The sequence below is a fragment of the Triturus cristatus genome, chromosome 7, assembly GCF_964204655.1.
Source record: "Triturus cristatus chromosome 7, aTriCri1.1, whole genome shotgun sequence".
NCBI lineage: Eukaryota > Metazoa > Chordata > Amphibia > Caudata > Salamandridae > Triturus > Triturus cristatus.
The window spans coordinates 1,203,911,338-1,203,927,420 of record NC_140590.1 but is presented as its reverse complement, the minus strand read 5'-3'; the positions used below and the strand labels follow the sequence as shown (position 1 = coordinate 1,203,927,420).

At 40.9% G+C, this 16,083-nt stretch overlaps 1 protein-coding gene across 1 annotated transcript in view; it reads left to right on the top strand.

Moving 5' to 3' along the window:
• Positions 1 to 11,200, top strand: part of LOC146811602 (extracellular calcium-sensing receptor-like) — a 724,241-nt gene extending 713,041 nt beyond the window's left edge. The window contains exon 6 of the mRNA XM_085615081.1: positions 9,936 to 11,200. Within this exon, the coding sequence (XP_085471207.1) occupies positions 9,936 to 10,855 (920 nt within the window). The 3' untranslated portion in view covers positions 10,856 to 11,200. The remainder of the gene's footprint in view (positions 1 to 9,935) is intronic.
• Positions 11,201 to 16,083: the final 4,883 nt, after the last annotated feature.

Genomic DNA, 16,083 nt, shown 5'->3' with positions numbered 1-16,083 from the left:
TTAACATATCCATGTCTTATTAATTTTATATTATTGGAAGAAGGTCATTGCATACATTATTTTTACCAATTATTTTATTGTTTCATAATGTAAAATATAATCTAAAACGTATGATTCTCCAATAATAAGTTGACTAGTATGTTTGATGAACATTTAAAGATAAGCAACAATTGCGCACAATCCTTTCCCAGACCATAGTACTTGATTATATTGAACACATTTGGGATTAAGTGGATAAGGTGAATAGTCATCTCTTAGTGGTAGATTCTGGGATGTTGTCCTCAAACTTGCAAGATGAATGGCCTCTCTGAAGCTGCATGGGTGTCAACAAGGGTGGGGAGGGGGAGTGACTGGTGGCTCAATGTGCACAAGTTTCTGCATTCCATGCAGCTGCCAGCTATTAATGTTTCTGTGACAGGGCTAGCAGCAGATGGTGCTTGATCACAGAAAGAGTTAGTTAATCAAGATACTACTGCAGACAATTTTCTAAAGCCATATTGCTCCACCCGAGAAGGTACAGTGTCAACACTCCAGTGACATTTTAAGAGATCATTTTGGGACCTTAGTATCTCCTTCTAGACCCTTGTGAGATTTTTCTGGGCCTTTAGAGGTTCATTTATCTTGTCCAGGTGATCAAACTTGCCACATAGTTGCGCTCATTAGGTCTTCATTCATGATATTTGAATTGGTGACTGCACCCTGAAACTTGTTTCTTACAGCATGTCCTGCCCCAGCCCTTTCTGAATAACCCTGCAGCATTGAGTGAGTGGCCACAGGTGCGATGACTGTGGATGTCAGAGCAGCTATGATAGGGGTGGCTACAGATGTTAAGGGTGTGGTGCCACAGAGGGCTTATGGGGGCAATGATGTCTGTAATGAGGCAGCACTGTGCTGGATTTAGTAGATCTTGTCTCCTGAAGGAGAGAGAGAGATGTGGGGCACGGATGTATGACGTTACAACGCATGCTGTTACAACGCATGCTGTTACAACGAAAGTTTTACAACGCGAGTGCATTGACAACGCAGGACATTACAACGCAAGTCTTTACATCGACTTGCACTAGATGGCGTGCTAACATTAAAAAAATTTAATTTACTATTCCAACTCCAGTCCACGTAACAGTAGGGAAGGTGTTAGGATAGTAAACTACACTATTTTTAATGTTAGCACGCCATCTAGTGCAAGTCGATGTAAAGACTTGCGTTGTAATGTCCTGCGTTGTCAATGCACTCACGTTGTAACAGTTTCGTTGTAATGGTAGTGCGTTGTAAAAGTTGCGTTGTAAAGGTTGTTCCCCGTGGGGCACTGACTACACAAATCAGAAAGAAGGCCAGGTTGGGCTTGAAGATCACACTCCCAAGCTGTAGTTCTCTCTCCCACTGAAGACTTAGAGTGGGAAACCCAGTTTTTTTTAACACCATTTTTTGTAAAGTATTATTTAATTTAATTTTATCATGCAGTTCACGTGTGTCAGCATCATTAACAATACATTTTACTATGCACAAGTAGTAGACCTTGGGTTCATGTTTTTCACATCATTGTGTCATATATCAAATGTCAGAATGTACATACAGAATTATTATTTTTTTAAGTATAATCTAAATTTAATAAGACATTTGGAGTCGGGCAAGCATACTACTAATGTGCGCTAATTTGACCACCAATATTTTTTATTGGTACCTTTGAACCAAATACAGGTGTTCGCCATTTTACTGTGCTTATTTTGTGAGACCATTAGAGGGGGAGTGTACAGAAACAAGGCGTTCTATTTCCAGCTCAAACTATGAAGGCCATCAAGACCACCCATATTTTGTTCCATTTAATCATTTTCTGACTGGCAGTCCACTACTCAACCACTGCGATCAACATCCTGATAAGATACCATTACCATCTCCATACCTGTACCAGACTGTGCTGACACAAACATATTCTTGTCTTCCCCTTGAGGATTGTGCTTTCGAATTCAGCCCCGGTATTACGTTCTCCCATCCAGAGATCAGAGTCCCCAAAAAAGTACCATTTCATGTTTAATTTGCACTTAGCCAGTATAAACGCCAGTTCCATAAATTTACTGGTCACAGTGTTGGCTTTAGTTCTGGAACAATTATCCAACAAGCTTTCCGTAAGCACAGTGGGGACAATGCTCCAGATATTGCTTTTTTGCAAACACTCCCGACCGTATGAAAGAAGTCCACTTTTTCGTCATTACATCTGGACTTCCAGCATGATAATGGGGAAACATGTAATTTACCCTCTTAGCATTGAGGCAGACTCAATGTAAGTAATATTATCAAATAAATTAAAATCTACAATCTGACATTGCTCCCACCTAGCAGGAGCAGCTGTTTTTGTTTGCTTCCACCTGGGTTGGAGTAATATGTGTTTATTTCCCCGCAAGACTGCAGGGAAAGAAACAGAAGTCTGCACCGTCTCCCGGTGAGAACATTTTAAAGCTCCTGCAGAATGGGAGCAGACATGCCTTCCCTGCCTAGGTTCCCACAAGGCCTTTCTGCTTCCACCTGACAGGAGCTTTAAAACTGCTCCCACCAGGTGGAAACTGACATATGTTTCCCTGCCAGCACTATTTTGTGCAGGGGAACTACTGTGTCCTGTTGCGGGCTCCCCAGGACACAGTAATTGAGCTGGCCTTGTGGAATGGGGTCCCCAGTGCCTTTACAGTCCCACGGCTGTACCCATAAACTCCCTCCCCTACAAGTAAATATAGTCCCAGTGGAATGAGGGCCCTGGGGTCTATTGAGGCTTGGGGAGAAGGGTCACGGTGGTGTACCCCCCTTCCCTTTACAATGCTATTTAGACCTAGGGAATGGGATCCCTGGTGCGTATTCTGTCTCGGGGAAGGGGGCCACTGCACTATCTATACCTACACAGTGGCAAACACCACTGGATTATATATATAGTTAGACCTGTAAGCCTTCAGGTGATCTTCCCCCATCCTTTTACCCTCCATGTTATTGCTGAATTAATTTTGATTGGCCTTAGGACTCCTGCCAGTGAGTCTGCAGCACTTATAGTGCCAATCACTATAGTAACATTCAACACGTTCAAACATGTCTCCAGCCTGACATTGCAGCCTGAATGCAGTTTTAAACTGCCATGTCAGCTTGACACTCAAACCTCCTTGCCTTCATTACTGAACTGGGGTGGCAGAGTGGGCTAAAGAACGGTGATGGATTAAACCCAGATCAGTTGACTGGGGGTGAGTGCTTGCAATGTTCAACACTCCGTCCATCATTTCCTTTGGTTTTTGCTTTGTTCGCCATAAGTTGGCAGGGTATGCTCAGACGTGAGTCCCTTGCTCACTTTGCCACTGGATTCAAGCAAGCCTGGCTGAAGACGGCTGAAATGCCAGAAACCGGTTCTAGGAAGCTTGTTTCCGGTCCAGGGAAGACATGGCTTGACAGTTCGGGCTGGACTGTTCCCATGAGGCACAGGGTCAGACTGATTTGCATATGGCCATGTCTGAACTGGGGTGGCAGAGTGGGCTAAAGAACGGTGATGGATTAAACCCAGATCACTTGACTGGGGGTGAGTGCTTGCAATGTTCAACACTCCGTCCATCATTTCCTTTGGTTTTTGCTTTGTTCGCCATAAGTTGGCAGGGTATGCTCAGACGTGAGTCCCTTGCTCACTTTGCCACTGGATTCAAGCAAGCCTGGCTGAAGACGGCTGAAATGCCAGAAACCGGTCCTAGGAAGCTTGTTTCCGGTCCAGGGAAGACATGGCTTGGCAGTTCGGGCTGGACTGTTCCCATGAGGCACAGGGTCAGACTGATTTGCATATGGCCATGTCTGAACTGGGGTGGCAGAGTGGGCTAAAGAACGGTGATGGATTAAACCCAGATCAGTTGACTGGGGGTGAGTGCTTGCAATGTTCAACACTCCGTCTATCATTTCCTTTGGTTTTTGCTTTGTTCGCCATAAGTTGGCAGGGTATGCTCAGACGTGAGTCCCTTGCTCACTTTGCCACTGGATTCAAGCAAGCCTGGCTGAAGACGGCTGAAATGCCAGAAACCGGTCCTAGGAAGCTTGTTTCCGGTCCAGGGAAGACATGGCATTGCAGTTCGGGCTGGACTGTTCCCATGAGGCACAGGGTCAGACTGATTTGCATATGGCCATGTCTGAACTGGGGTGGCAGAGTGGGCTAAAGAACGGTGATGGATTAAACCCAGATCAGTTGACTGGGGGTGAGTGCTTGCAATGTTCAACACTCCGTCCATCATTTCCTTTGGTTTTTGCTTTGTTTGCTATAAGTTGGCAGGGTATGCTCAGACGTGAGGCCCTTGCTCACTTTGCCACTGGATTCAAGCAAGCCTGGTTGAAGACGACTGAAATGTCAGAAACCGGTCCTAGGAAGCTTGTTTCCGGTCCAGGGAAGATATGGCTTGGCAGTTCGGGCTGGACTGTTCCCATGAGGCACAGGGTCAGACTGATTTGCATATGGCCATGTCTGAACTGGGGTGGCAGAGTGGGCTAAAGAACGGTGATGGATTAAACCCAGATCAGTTGACTGGGGGTGAGTGCTTGCAATGTTCAACACTCCGTCCATCATTTCCTTTGTTTTTTGCTTCATTACAGATAAGGCACCCCTAAGCCAAAGCCTAAATTAGACTCTTGATATCCCATTGGACAGGTTGCAGTGAAATTAAAATGTTGGACATGTACTTTTAAGTCTTACATGTCTTAGTATTGATAAACTCGTAAATTTGTCTTTCACTACTGTGAGGCCTACCCCTCCCTTAGGATAACATTGAGGATTCCGTGTTACATTTGATAAGCTGCAATTTCCAAACAGGAGCTGGTAGCTATGTTATATGTGGTGTCTTTGATTTGTAATGAAAAGCCCTATGTAATGATACAATTGATTGATTACAAATATAAAAATAACACATTTAGAAAGTTGGCATTTCTCTGCCTGTCGCCGTTTTGTGCTGGTAGCCTTTCTTGGGTCACATGACTGGGTGTAACTGACACTCAGACTTTGTCAATTCCCTCCAGACAGTCACGCAATAGAGGGATCAGGTGTACCTTCAAGGGCTATTTGCTGGCAGGATTAGGGGGCTGAGCTGAGCACAGTCCCACCTACAACTGAATATCCTGTGCTGTGCCTTTACACAAATGACCTGATGACCCCACATTGTCATTGCAGGCAGCTTAGAGCCAGGGCTGGGGATTAAGGACATTCCATGCACTTCAGACCCAAAGCCAGTGTCTAAATGAGTCTCCCACTTTTCAGAACCAGGGCACCAGTTACGTAAAATAGGACCCTCAGACATCAACTTTTCAACACACTTCTGGACCTGTAGACACTCTGCCAGGAAGATGGACTGCTATGCTGCTGAAAGGACCATCACTCCGCTGGACTGATGACCTATTCTGCCTTTCTGATATGCTGCCTTTCTGCCCTGCTGCCCACTTGCCTGGGGAAAGAAAACTGGACCTGCAACTTCATCTTAAACCCAGGCAGGGCTACTAGGGTGACTCCAAAGGCTATTCTGCTGGCCTCTGCATCTGAGCATCAGGGATGTAAAAGGCTCTCCAACATCCTGTAGGAGCACCTAGACATATCTGAGATGAATTCCTGATCCCCAAGTGGTGCCCCTCAAGTCCTGAATGCTTTGTGTGGCTTAGATACCTGTATTCAAGCTTTTGGGTTCTTGGAAGCTGAAAACATGTCAGTTTGCACCGCAGTACAATGCACAGCTTCGTCAGTTCTGTCCTCGTGCCACAGCATCAACCGATCATGAAGACTGTGAGCATGAAGCTCCATCAGGGTGCATCTGCAATGCCTGGTCTGTACTTCATCCTACTCTGGCAGCCTCCCACGATGCTCTCCCTGCTCCTGTGGCTGACCTGACCTCCATTGTGATTGCCCTGAACTTGTGAGTTTGGCCTGGTTCAGCGTGACCAGATATTGATAGTTGGTGAATTGTGCTTCTTGGCGCTCTTTTCACTAAAATCTTCAAACATGTATAACTCTGGATCTGCTGGTTGTATTGCTGTCATTTCTGTGTCAAATGATTATGAAAAACATACTTTATTTTTCTAATTTGGTTTGGGGTTTGTCTTGTGTTGTGGTTTTATTTCATGACAGGTTTGTGTGCTCCATAAATACTTTACACATTGCCGCTAAGTTAAGCTTGACTGCCTTTCATGCCAAGCTACCCAAGTTTAATCGTAGGTTAATTTAGTGATTTTTGTGGTTCACCCTGCAAAGAATTATGGCTGTTGCTGGCCCAGGGCTCACACCTGTTTCAACCAACAACCCAGTTTCTCACAACATTCATTTTAAACAATAATATCTCTTTGAAGTGTGTGTCTTTACTTTTGCAGTCCTCACTTAAGTAGCTTGCAGGTTTCTTGCTGGATCGTAAAAACCATGAAAAGCACAACTTATTTTTCAATGTTATCATGTCAACTTATGTATGCCACTTTGTAGTGAACCTACATTGTCATTGCATCTCCAAAATTGATATTACGTTCTATTACCAACTTTATTAGCAACATCCTGTCTCACAAGCGGTCTGCAACATCAAAACATGAAGGTCCTTCCACTTGGTGTGCACATGGGGAATTGTTAGACTCGCTCTTGTGAGTCTCTTGCGGAAGTCATATGTTGCCATAAAATGAAAATAGGTTTAATATAGACATCTAAATAAAACCTTTATTCAAAAGGTTAGATTTTACAAAACAATTTGAAAATTCATAACTCTGGATCTACTGATTGGATTTTTGTTGTGTTGTGTCAAATTATTTATTAAAATGTTCGCTATCATTCTAATTTTGTGTGGGATTTTTCTGCTGTTGTGTTTTCACTTTATTACTTTTTGTGTGCTGCATATATACTTTAGTTATTGTCTCTAAGTTGACTCTAAGTTAAGCCTGACTGCTTTTTTGTGGCAAGCTACCCAGGGTTAAGCACAGGTCAATTTAGTGATTTCTTGTGGATTACCCTGTAAGAGATTGTAGCTGTTGCTTGATCAGGGTTTACACCTTAGTCAACCAACAACGCGGTTTCTAACATATATACATATTTACATATATAGTCCTAATCCAATTAGCAGGTGCCAGTCGGTACCTGGTCCTCAGTGGCACTCTGAAATGGTCTCAACTGCATTTCCGCACCTGAAATTAATTCCTTCCTATCCTTTATAATAAAAAGAGACCAGCACTCAGGAAACCATGTATCACTTGTTTATTATTTAATGCCAAGAAGCATCAACAGGTTACAGATCCAAAAACCTTATTCTCGATGCCATATGTCATTTTATATACAAAGCATAATTAAAGACATGTGTGATAGCCATAAACAAAATACAGCCGGACAATCAAGATACAAAAAAAACATTTTGTATCACTAATGTGCTTGTACCTACTTCAACACATGGTAGATTCCACTATCAAATATTCCTGATCATTCATCCTAGAGGTAATTAATTTGGTAACCCGCTTCCACTAAATACCCCAAATTATGCATCCAAATTACTTCTAAAATACATTCAATGTATCTGATCAACCCTAATCCCACTATAATTGCATATTTCCTGAAATGTAAGACCTGCACAAAATACCTCCTTGTTGTACATCTTGTTTCAAAATATTGTAATGCCATCATGATACCTACATTTCCCCATTCTTTCTGTGCACTGATGTACTCTGGTGGCTATATTGAGAGTATCAAATATTTATTCAGAAAATATTATTTAGGCTGATATTTATATTCACAATTGGGTGACATTACTCTACACAAACTCTACAACAAATGCCTGCATTAAATTCTCTGGACAACAATGCTCTTTAGTTTTGCCCCAGTGGGATTGAAAGTATTTTCTACCATTTTTTCCACAATTCAATTATCTAATTTCATCCCCTGTTAGCTTTGTCATAGAAAACCTTTGCATGAAACACCATGGCAAGAATTGAAAAGCAATGCGATTTTATGGGATGGATATGGTGATAAAAAATGAATGACGCAGTGACAGAACAAAGCAACTACATCAGTTGAATCTAGATATATCATCTGTGTAGGAACAAATATGCCATTTGGTCTTAACAATGATGAAGAGCTATAGATGCACCTATAGCTATAAAGACATGATAACTCCATTAATCCTCCCGTTAGATGGAATTGCAACAAACTTGAGTGGGGTAAGTGGTGCCATAATCACTCTGGATATATGAGACATTGAGTAGAGGTGGGCATAACTGGCATAATTCTTGTTAGTGTAATTACTCCGAACTACTGCAAAATTACTTGTAATTACGTATAACTACTCCTGACCTAAAATCCCTTAATTGGCTACCTTTTGAAGCTAGAATACATCTGAAAATAGCATGTATGATGCATAAAGCCATTCACCATAATGCACCTAGCTATTTGGTACAGAGACTAGCGCCCTCATGTGGGGTTAGAGCCTCAAGAAGTGCTAAAACCCTTCTACTGAAACCACGAAAATTCAACAAGAAGAAAACATATACCCGAACCTTTTCAGCGATGGCACCCAGAGAATGGTATGCGCTACCCCCAGAAACCAGACTTAATCCTTACACTGCATCGTTCAAAAAAGAAGTGAAATAGCTTCTCATGGCTAAATTCACTTGAGCATGGACTACGGTTATATTGCTACATAACATTTCTTCTTCACAGATCCTTTTATTGTATATTGGCCAGTCAGGTCTCCTGGATACTGTAACTACATTTTGCTTGTTATGCATTGAATGTTTTGGTATGCACCTGATACCCATGTATCTATCTATGATAGTAGTTTATTTTTTTAACATCAAGGACCAGCATTGAACCTTATAGTATTTTCTTTGTATTTATGTAACAATGTCACCTACCCTGTAAAGAGCTCTGATACCCCCAAGGGTCTGGTTCGCTCTATATAACACTTTAAAAATAAATAAATACATTAAAAATAAGTATAATTATGTGAGAAGCCTAAACCAGCATTTTGCGGCGCGAGCATGCATTTTTGTAAAGCAAATAGCACTAAATGCTACAGGAAACAAACAGGAGTAGCCAGCAGTCACTCGCTTTCTCTTTATTCATTGTTAATGGGCTCCTCCAGTAGGACTTTAGCACCAAATTACTCTCAGTTACTCAAGCTAAATTAATCACATACTTTTGGTAGTTTTGCATTTACAAGAATAATGCATTATTGCTCAAATAAACTCTGATTTCTCTGGCATAATTAGAACTTTGCCCAAGCCTAACAATGAGTTTAACCCAGACACAATTGTCATATAAGGATGTTCCACTAAGATTACAATGTTACAACATTATGGTGATGAATTACTATTTCATCAATTTCAAGAGACACGATCATCATAAACGGACATGCCTCTTAGGTAACAATGCGATGGTGATGAATGGATGCTTTACTAACCATTGGTCTAAATATGGTATTGAATAAAATACTTCTTGGGCTGACTATTGAATGTAATGTACACTTGAAGCACTACATTGAGAATTACACTAGTACTCTTGTCCAACTAATATGGCTGTTTTATTATTTGTTAAAGAATTCCTGTGAAATATCGGTTGCTTGTGGAATGTGCTGGTCAGGAACTGCAAATTTCACAATGCCTCATAGGAGGCAAGACGGCCAGACTTTATTTAAGATGAAGCTGAAAATGGACTCACCAACTGCAAAAGACTGGAAGGGTTGAAATGCTTCAGTGTTGCAGTAATGTTCCATAAATAAACAATATTTATTCATCTAATTTCACTGAAAGCAGCTAAATATTTTTTGTGAAATATATATATATATATATATATATGTTATTTTTAATTAAAAATCTATAGGTGGTCAATGCCATGAATGTATTTTTGCCTGTCATTATGATCTACAAAATACAGTTCTCTTTTTCATTTATTGATGCTTGTGTGATCTAAGGTTTTAATTTCTTCCTAGATTCTACCGATTGCATGAAGTGCCCTGATGATCACTGGACCAGTGACTTAAGAGACAAATGTGTAGCAAAATCTATTGACTTTCTGTCCTTCGAGGAGCCTCTGGGTTCAATATTAGTGTTTATATCCATTTTCTTCTTCCTAAATGCCTTCTGTGTCTTTGGTGTCTTTGTTTGGTACCGGGACACTCCAGTGGTGAAAGCTAACAACCGCGGCATCAGTTACCTGCTGCTCATCTCACTCATGCTGTGCTTCCTCTGTGCCTTGATTTTCATTGGCCGTCCCACGAAATGGACCTGCATGCTGCGACAAATCATCTTTGGAGTCATCTTCTCCCTGTGTATTTCTTCTGTGCTTGCTAAAACTTTCACAGTTGTCATTATCTTCAGAGCCACAAATCCCAACAGCAATCTCAAGAAGTTCTTAGGTCCAAACGTAGCCTACAACCTCGTTTTGACCTGCACTTTAATTCAAGTGACCATTGGAGTTGCTTGGCTGGCAACATCCCCTTCATTCCCAGAATACAGCACAAGCCCTGCCATGAAAGAGATAGTCCTTGGATGCAACGAGGGCTCCATCATCTGGTTCTACAGCATGTTGGCATTTATGGGATTTTTGGCCAGTGTGAGCTTCATTGTGTCCTTCCTAGCCAGGAACTTACCTGACAGCTTCAACGAGACCAAGTTCATCACTTTCAGCATGCTTGTGTTTGTCAGTGTCTGGTTAACTTTTATTCCTGCGTATCTGAGCACAAAGGGAAAGTATGTGGTTGCTGTTGAAATATTTGCTATTTTGTCCTCAAGTGCTGGTCTCCTCTTTTGTATATTTGCCCCCAAAGTATTTATAATATTTTGGAGGCCAGAGAGAAACTCACGAGAATATTTAACTTCACGAACAAAGGTAACTACGAAAATTAACTAAAATGTTTGCAATTGTGCATCTGCACCTGTGTGTTTTTTATTGTTGTGTAGCATTTACAACACGTGGTGAATATGCAATATGTATGGTGTGGCAGCACTACTGCAAATCATTATTTTCAACTTATGGGAGATATAGTCGCAATAGTTTTTGAGTGTGCTAAGTAATATCACATTTTGGACAATCCTGCTACATAATTATGGTAGATATACCGAAAAGAAAACTGCTGTTGTACGGACACTGATGATGGATGTTTTTGCAAAGAGACAAGGCTGATTTTCGTCTTCCTCGTTAGAGTCTGTTACAACGAGTCATGCGCATTCATTGGAAAGAAGCAGTGACCAACAAATGCCTGACTTAAGGTACTTGCCACTAAACCTTTTCACGATTGTTATAACTTGTATACAAAAGAACCCCAGTGACTAGAAAGGCACTTTAAAATGACTGGATACAAACATCAATGGCCCCAAAGGTGAAAGACTGCAATACACAGTACAAGTAAAACCAATACAGAAGCTGGTCATCTCAGACCAACCAAGAGAGCTGCAACAAGGTGTGAGAGTTTACAAATTGGATGTCAATGCTATGTCCCACTCTGCACATTGATACCAAAGTCAGGGTAATCAAGACAGCATCATAGGCTTGGGCACATTTGAGCATGCTGTTAGCATTTAAAAGTACATTTGGATGGAACCACATATCAACTCTTGTTTTCATGTGTTTATTGATGTGGGCAGGATTCTTAACATGTTCCATAGAATATTACCTTCTTGAGATATCATAGATAGGTAACAACAGTTAATTATTGCCTTTTTCAGTTTGGTGTAGAAATCATTCAAAAGACCAGTGCCTTTGTTTTACAAAGTTCATTGTAGATCAACTAGCATTTTTACTGGTGCAGAACATATCAATCAGATCCTTCCTGGAGTACATGAGCACATTATCAAATCAATGTAGGCAGTGGACAACAGACTTCTTTTTGGTTCCAAGCACTGAATTTGATGTGGAAATTAACTCTGATTTAGATTTTGATTAAGAGGGTACACCATTGCAACAGCAATGGAGTGATAATCTTTCCGCCATCCTGAAGATCCGTCCACCTGATTTACAGACGGGCAGAACTTAAGTATGTAGCACTGTAGACTACTCCGTCTCCATTGCTGACATCGATGACCTGATGGTGTAAGGGCCATCGGAGGTTTAGCGATTAGACCAACTACCCGATTTACAGTGGGCAGTGAATGGCCAGTCTCCACTGCCCCCCACAGTCCGGTGGACCCTAAAAATTGCAAAATGAGCCCCACCTCTTGGAATGCAACTCCCATGGAGTGGAGGGTCATTCGTTTTTGTATGTTATGCAGCAAAATACTGTGGTGGCATATTCTGCCAATAATAGAAGATGTCTTCTGGGCCAGAGGGCCCTCAATATGGTGGGCATAACGTACTACACCATACCAATGGAGTAACCTCCTCACCAATATCTAAATCAGTCCCTAAGTCCTTCATGCAGAGAGAAAGAAGCAGCTTTAACTCGCAAATTCAAGGCAGTTGATTGCCCGTCTGGCAAGGATCACTACGAGGGTTGCACTGAAGGCTGAAGAGATTGGTGAAAGGGCATGTGTTTATTTGCCCAGTCAGCAAACTTTTTAATTTGTAAAGAATTGACTCCCAGAGCAGGTAATTGCACTTGAAAAAGAAGAAAACAATGTCCCTGATGCTCAGGGGATTATCTCCCTGTGTGAGTGCCATTGGCGACTTTCATTGCCAGGGACCAGCATGCCTCCTGGGCATGGAAAAATACTGATAGTCAACTGTCCTAAACTACCAGCCGACCACCACTATGGCCAAGCAGCTCTATGTAACCAAGGGTAAACCATATCAAGGCTTTTGACTTGCGATGCCAGTTGAGGCTGCACCATTGTAAATAATGCTCTACATCTGCCTCTAAGTAAGGCCAGTGAACTGCGAGTTTAGACCTCTAAATGAGGTCCTAAGACCGAGAGCAAGATAGCAGCTGTGACTTCATTGCTACCTTCATCTCTTAGCTGTACGCACCGAATCAAGGTAAAAACATCTCAACAAGCTATATGGGAAGACCGAGAGTAGAGCGGGCAGACTCATTGGCATCTGAGGTTAGGATGAAGACCAGGGATTTACACCAGTACAAGACACAGCTGAGGCACACCAATAGCTTTGGAAAGAACTTTGGTGCAGGCTAAAAACAGAGATACGAGGGCCCTTTGTGAGAGTTTCGGTAGTATATAAACTGGAGATGGCAGGTTTTCTCTTTGGAAGCCTCCAGTGAACACATTAAGGTACACATCAATGTAGTTTCTTGCAAATTGTTATGATGGAAACCTTTTGGATTCCTCCCAGACTCTCTAGAGCTGTGATGTACATCATAGAGAGGAATTCAATGAAAGCTTGGTTTAGAATGTTTAAGTTTGTTGAAACACGCAGAAGAATAAAGATGCGTAATACTAAGTTCCCTGTGTGGCGTAGTCATTGGTGGGTACCCAGGCTGGGGTGGACACTACAATACGTAAGAGCTGGGGTTAAACATACACATGAGCCAGGGGGAACGCAGACTTGGGAGACTTCAACACTGACAGTATCTCAAACATAGGGATGTATCAGTACTACTTTGAGCAGCTGAGGGAAACTGAAGAAACTCAGACAGCATGGCTAATCTGAGGAGGATCAAGGGAATCTTACTGTTTAACCTCATTTGCAGGATAAAGGATAATATATTACAGCTGGCGGGCAGATTTGATCATTTTGAGGTCTCATTTGCATTGGAGATACAAAGGTATGAGGATTCGACACAGAGCTGTACCACTAAAAATTAGGCAAGGATTGTTGCAAGGGAATAACTGCATGAGGTATAGAGAAAAAGAGGTGAGGCCATCCATGGGCATCATAGAGGGACTGTACTGTTAATGTTTGTGCAAAAAGAGGGTATAATCGCTCAAGGTGTGGGGGAGTTAATCATTATTATGTCTTAGAGAACAAAACATTTGTGAAATTATACATAGCGTGAGCAATGGGTGGATGTGGAAGAGCATAAAAAGATATTCAAACAGCTCACAATAGGACAGTGGCAGCAAGAGCTGCAGGAGAAACAGCATTTGCACAAAGGTTTTTACCACATTGTGCCTTTACCACACAGTTTTTACCATGTATGTTTTACCACGTATATGCCTTTACAATGCATGCCTTTACCATGCATTTTGAGGTAAGTTGGGGGTACCGACTGAGGAGGGAGTGGATGTGTGAGTACTGATATGGGTCTCTGAATGGGTATGTGCCTTGTTGTGTGGGAGAGGAAGTTGGTATTTGAGATGTCTTATGGGGGTATGAGTGGGTGAGTGAGTGGTTTTGTAGTTGATGTCATCAGTGATGTCATTTGAGATATCATCAATGATGTCACTGACCATGTCATGAGTGATGTAATATGTGAAGTCATAAGCTGTGCATTGTGGGCATAAGTTAAAGTTGTACCTCAGATAATTAGTTCTGCAGAATTTCACTGGTTTTGTATGAGTGAAACCTGAGCTTAACTATAATGTCCCTGTAAAGTTTGTTTTTATTTAGTGATTATATATATATAAATCCACAGAAAAAAACATAGGTTTCAGGGGTGTTATAGTTAGCTGCCCATTTCACTCATACAAAACCAGTGAAATTCCTCCGTTATAGTTAGTTATGCTAACTATAACTCACGCGCCCGCAATGCACTGCTGATGATGTCACATATTGCATCATTCATGACATGGTCAGTGACATCACTGATGACATCACTGATGACATCTCAAATGACATCACTGATGACTTGAAGATTGAGTGGATATATAACTGTCTAGATGGAAGATTTAGTAGCTGTCTGACTGTCTTTTTAAGTGAGTAATTACAACTGTCTCACTTAATACATGGATTAGTAACAAAACTATGTGAATATGTGCAGCGCTGTCTCTGTTGTTGTATAACATGCTGCATCAGTTGGTCACTAACTACATGAGTGTGTATATTAGTTATAGATTAGTTGGGTGAGTATTTGTATGGGACACTGAGTTTATGTGTGGTTGGATGGGGTGTGTGTAACTCTATGCATAGATGTGTGAATGGTTGATTGACTAGGTGCATGGGTTTAAGAGTGCATGTGGAAACAGTTGTTTGGGAGACTGAGTGTATTCATTTGTGTGTTGGTGAGCGAATATATGTTTTAGTTGTACATCTCCAACAAATTAAAAAAATAAAAGGCATTGTATGTGAGTTGGTGTATATAAGAGTCAGTGATTGTGAGAGTAACTATATGAATGAGTGTATAATTGTAATGGTGCTTTTTTAACATATTAACGATGAGTTACTATGTGTTTGAATAAATGAGGTGTTGTTGGATAATTGTGTAAGTGAGTAAATTTAAGTGCGATACATTTTTTTCATGAGTGAGTAGGATGACTGCATAACCGACTAAGATGACTGCTGATGTGTCAATGTCTATATATGTGTATAAGTGCATTTGATAGTGTTCTATTAATTAATGACTGCATGTATAGATGATTCTGTTGTTTAATGGGTAGTTGTGTGTGTAGACATAGGATTCAGTTAGTGGGTATGTAGTAACTGGTATTGGTGTGTCAATGGCTTCAAATATGGTACTCTGTATTTTACAGTGAGTGATGAAAGGTTATACTAGTGTATGATGAGGTGTATCAGATTGTCAAGTGGATGATGTCATCAGTGATGTCATTTGAGATGTCATCAGTGATGTCATCAGTGATGTCACTGAACATGTCATGAATGATGCAATATGGGACATCATCAGCAGTGCATTGCGGGCGCGTGAGTTATAGTTAGCATAACTAACTCTAACGGAGGAATTTCTATGGTTTTGTATGAGTGAAATGGGCAGCTAACTATAACACCCCTGAAACCTATGTTTTTTCTGTGAATTTCTAAGGTTTTTTAAATGCTAATTTCTAACTATAACGTCTCTGAAACCTATGTTTTTTTTCAGTGAATTTCAAAGGTTTTTTAAATGCTAACTTTTAAGTGTGATAGTAGTTATATCTATTATTTTGTACTGGTTTTCTACAGTTTTTTAGCTGTTTATTTATAAATATTTTATTCATTAAATAACATTAGATATTTTTCTGAAAATTGCAAGAAAACATTTTTTAATTAAAACTGAAATATTGATTAATTTTCTTGTTTTCATTTTTTATTTTAAT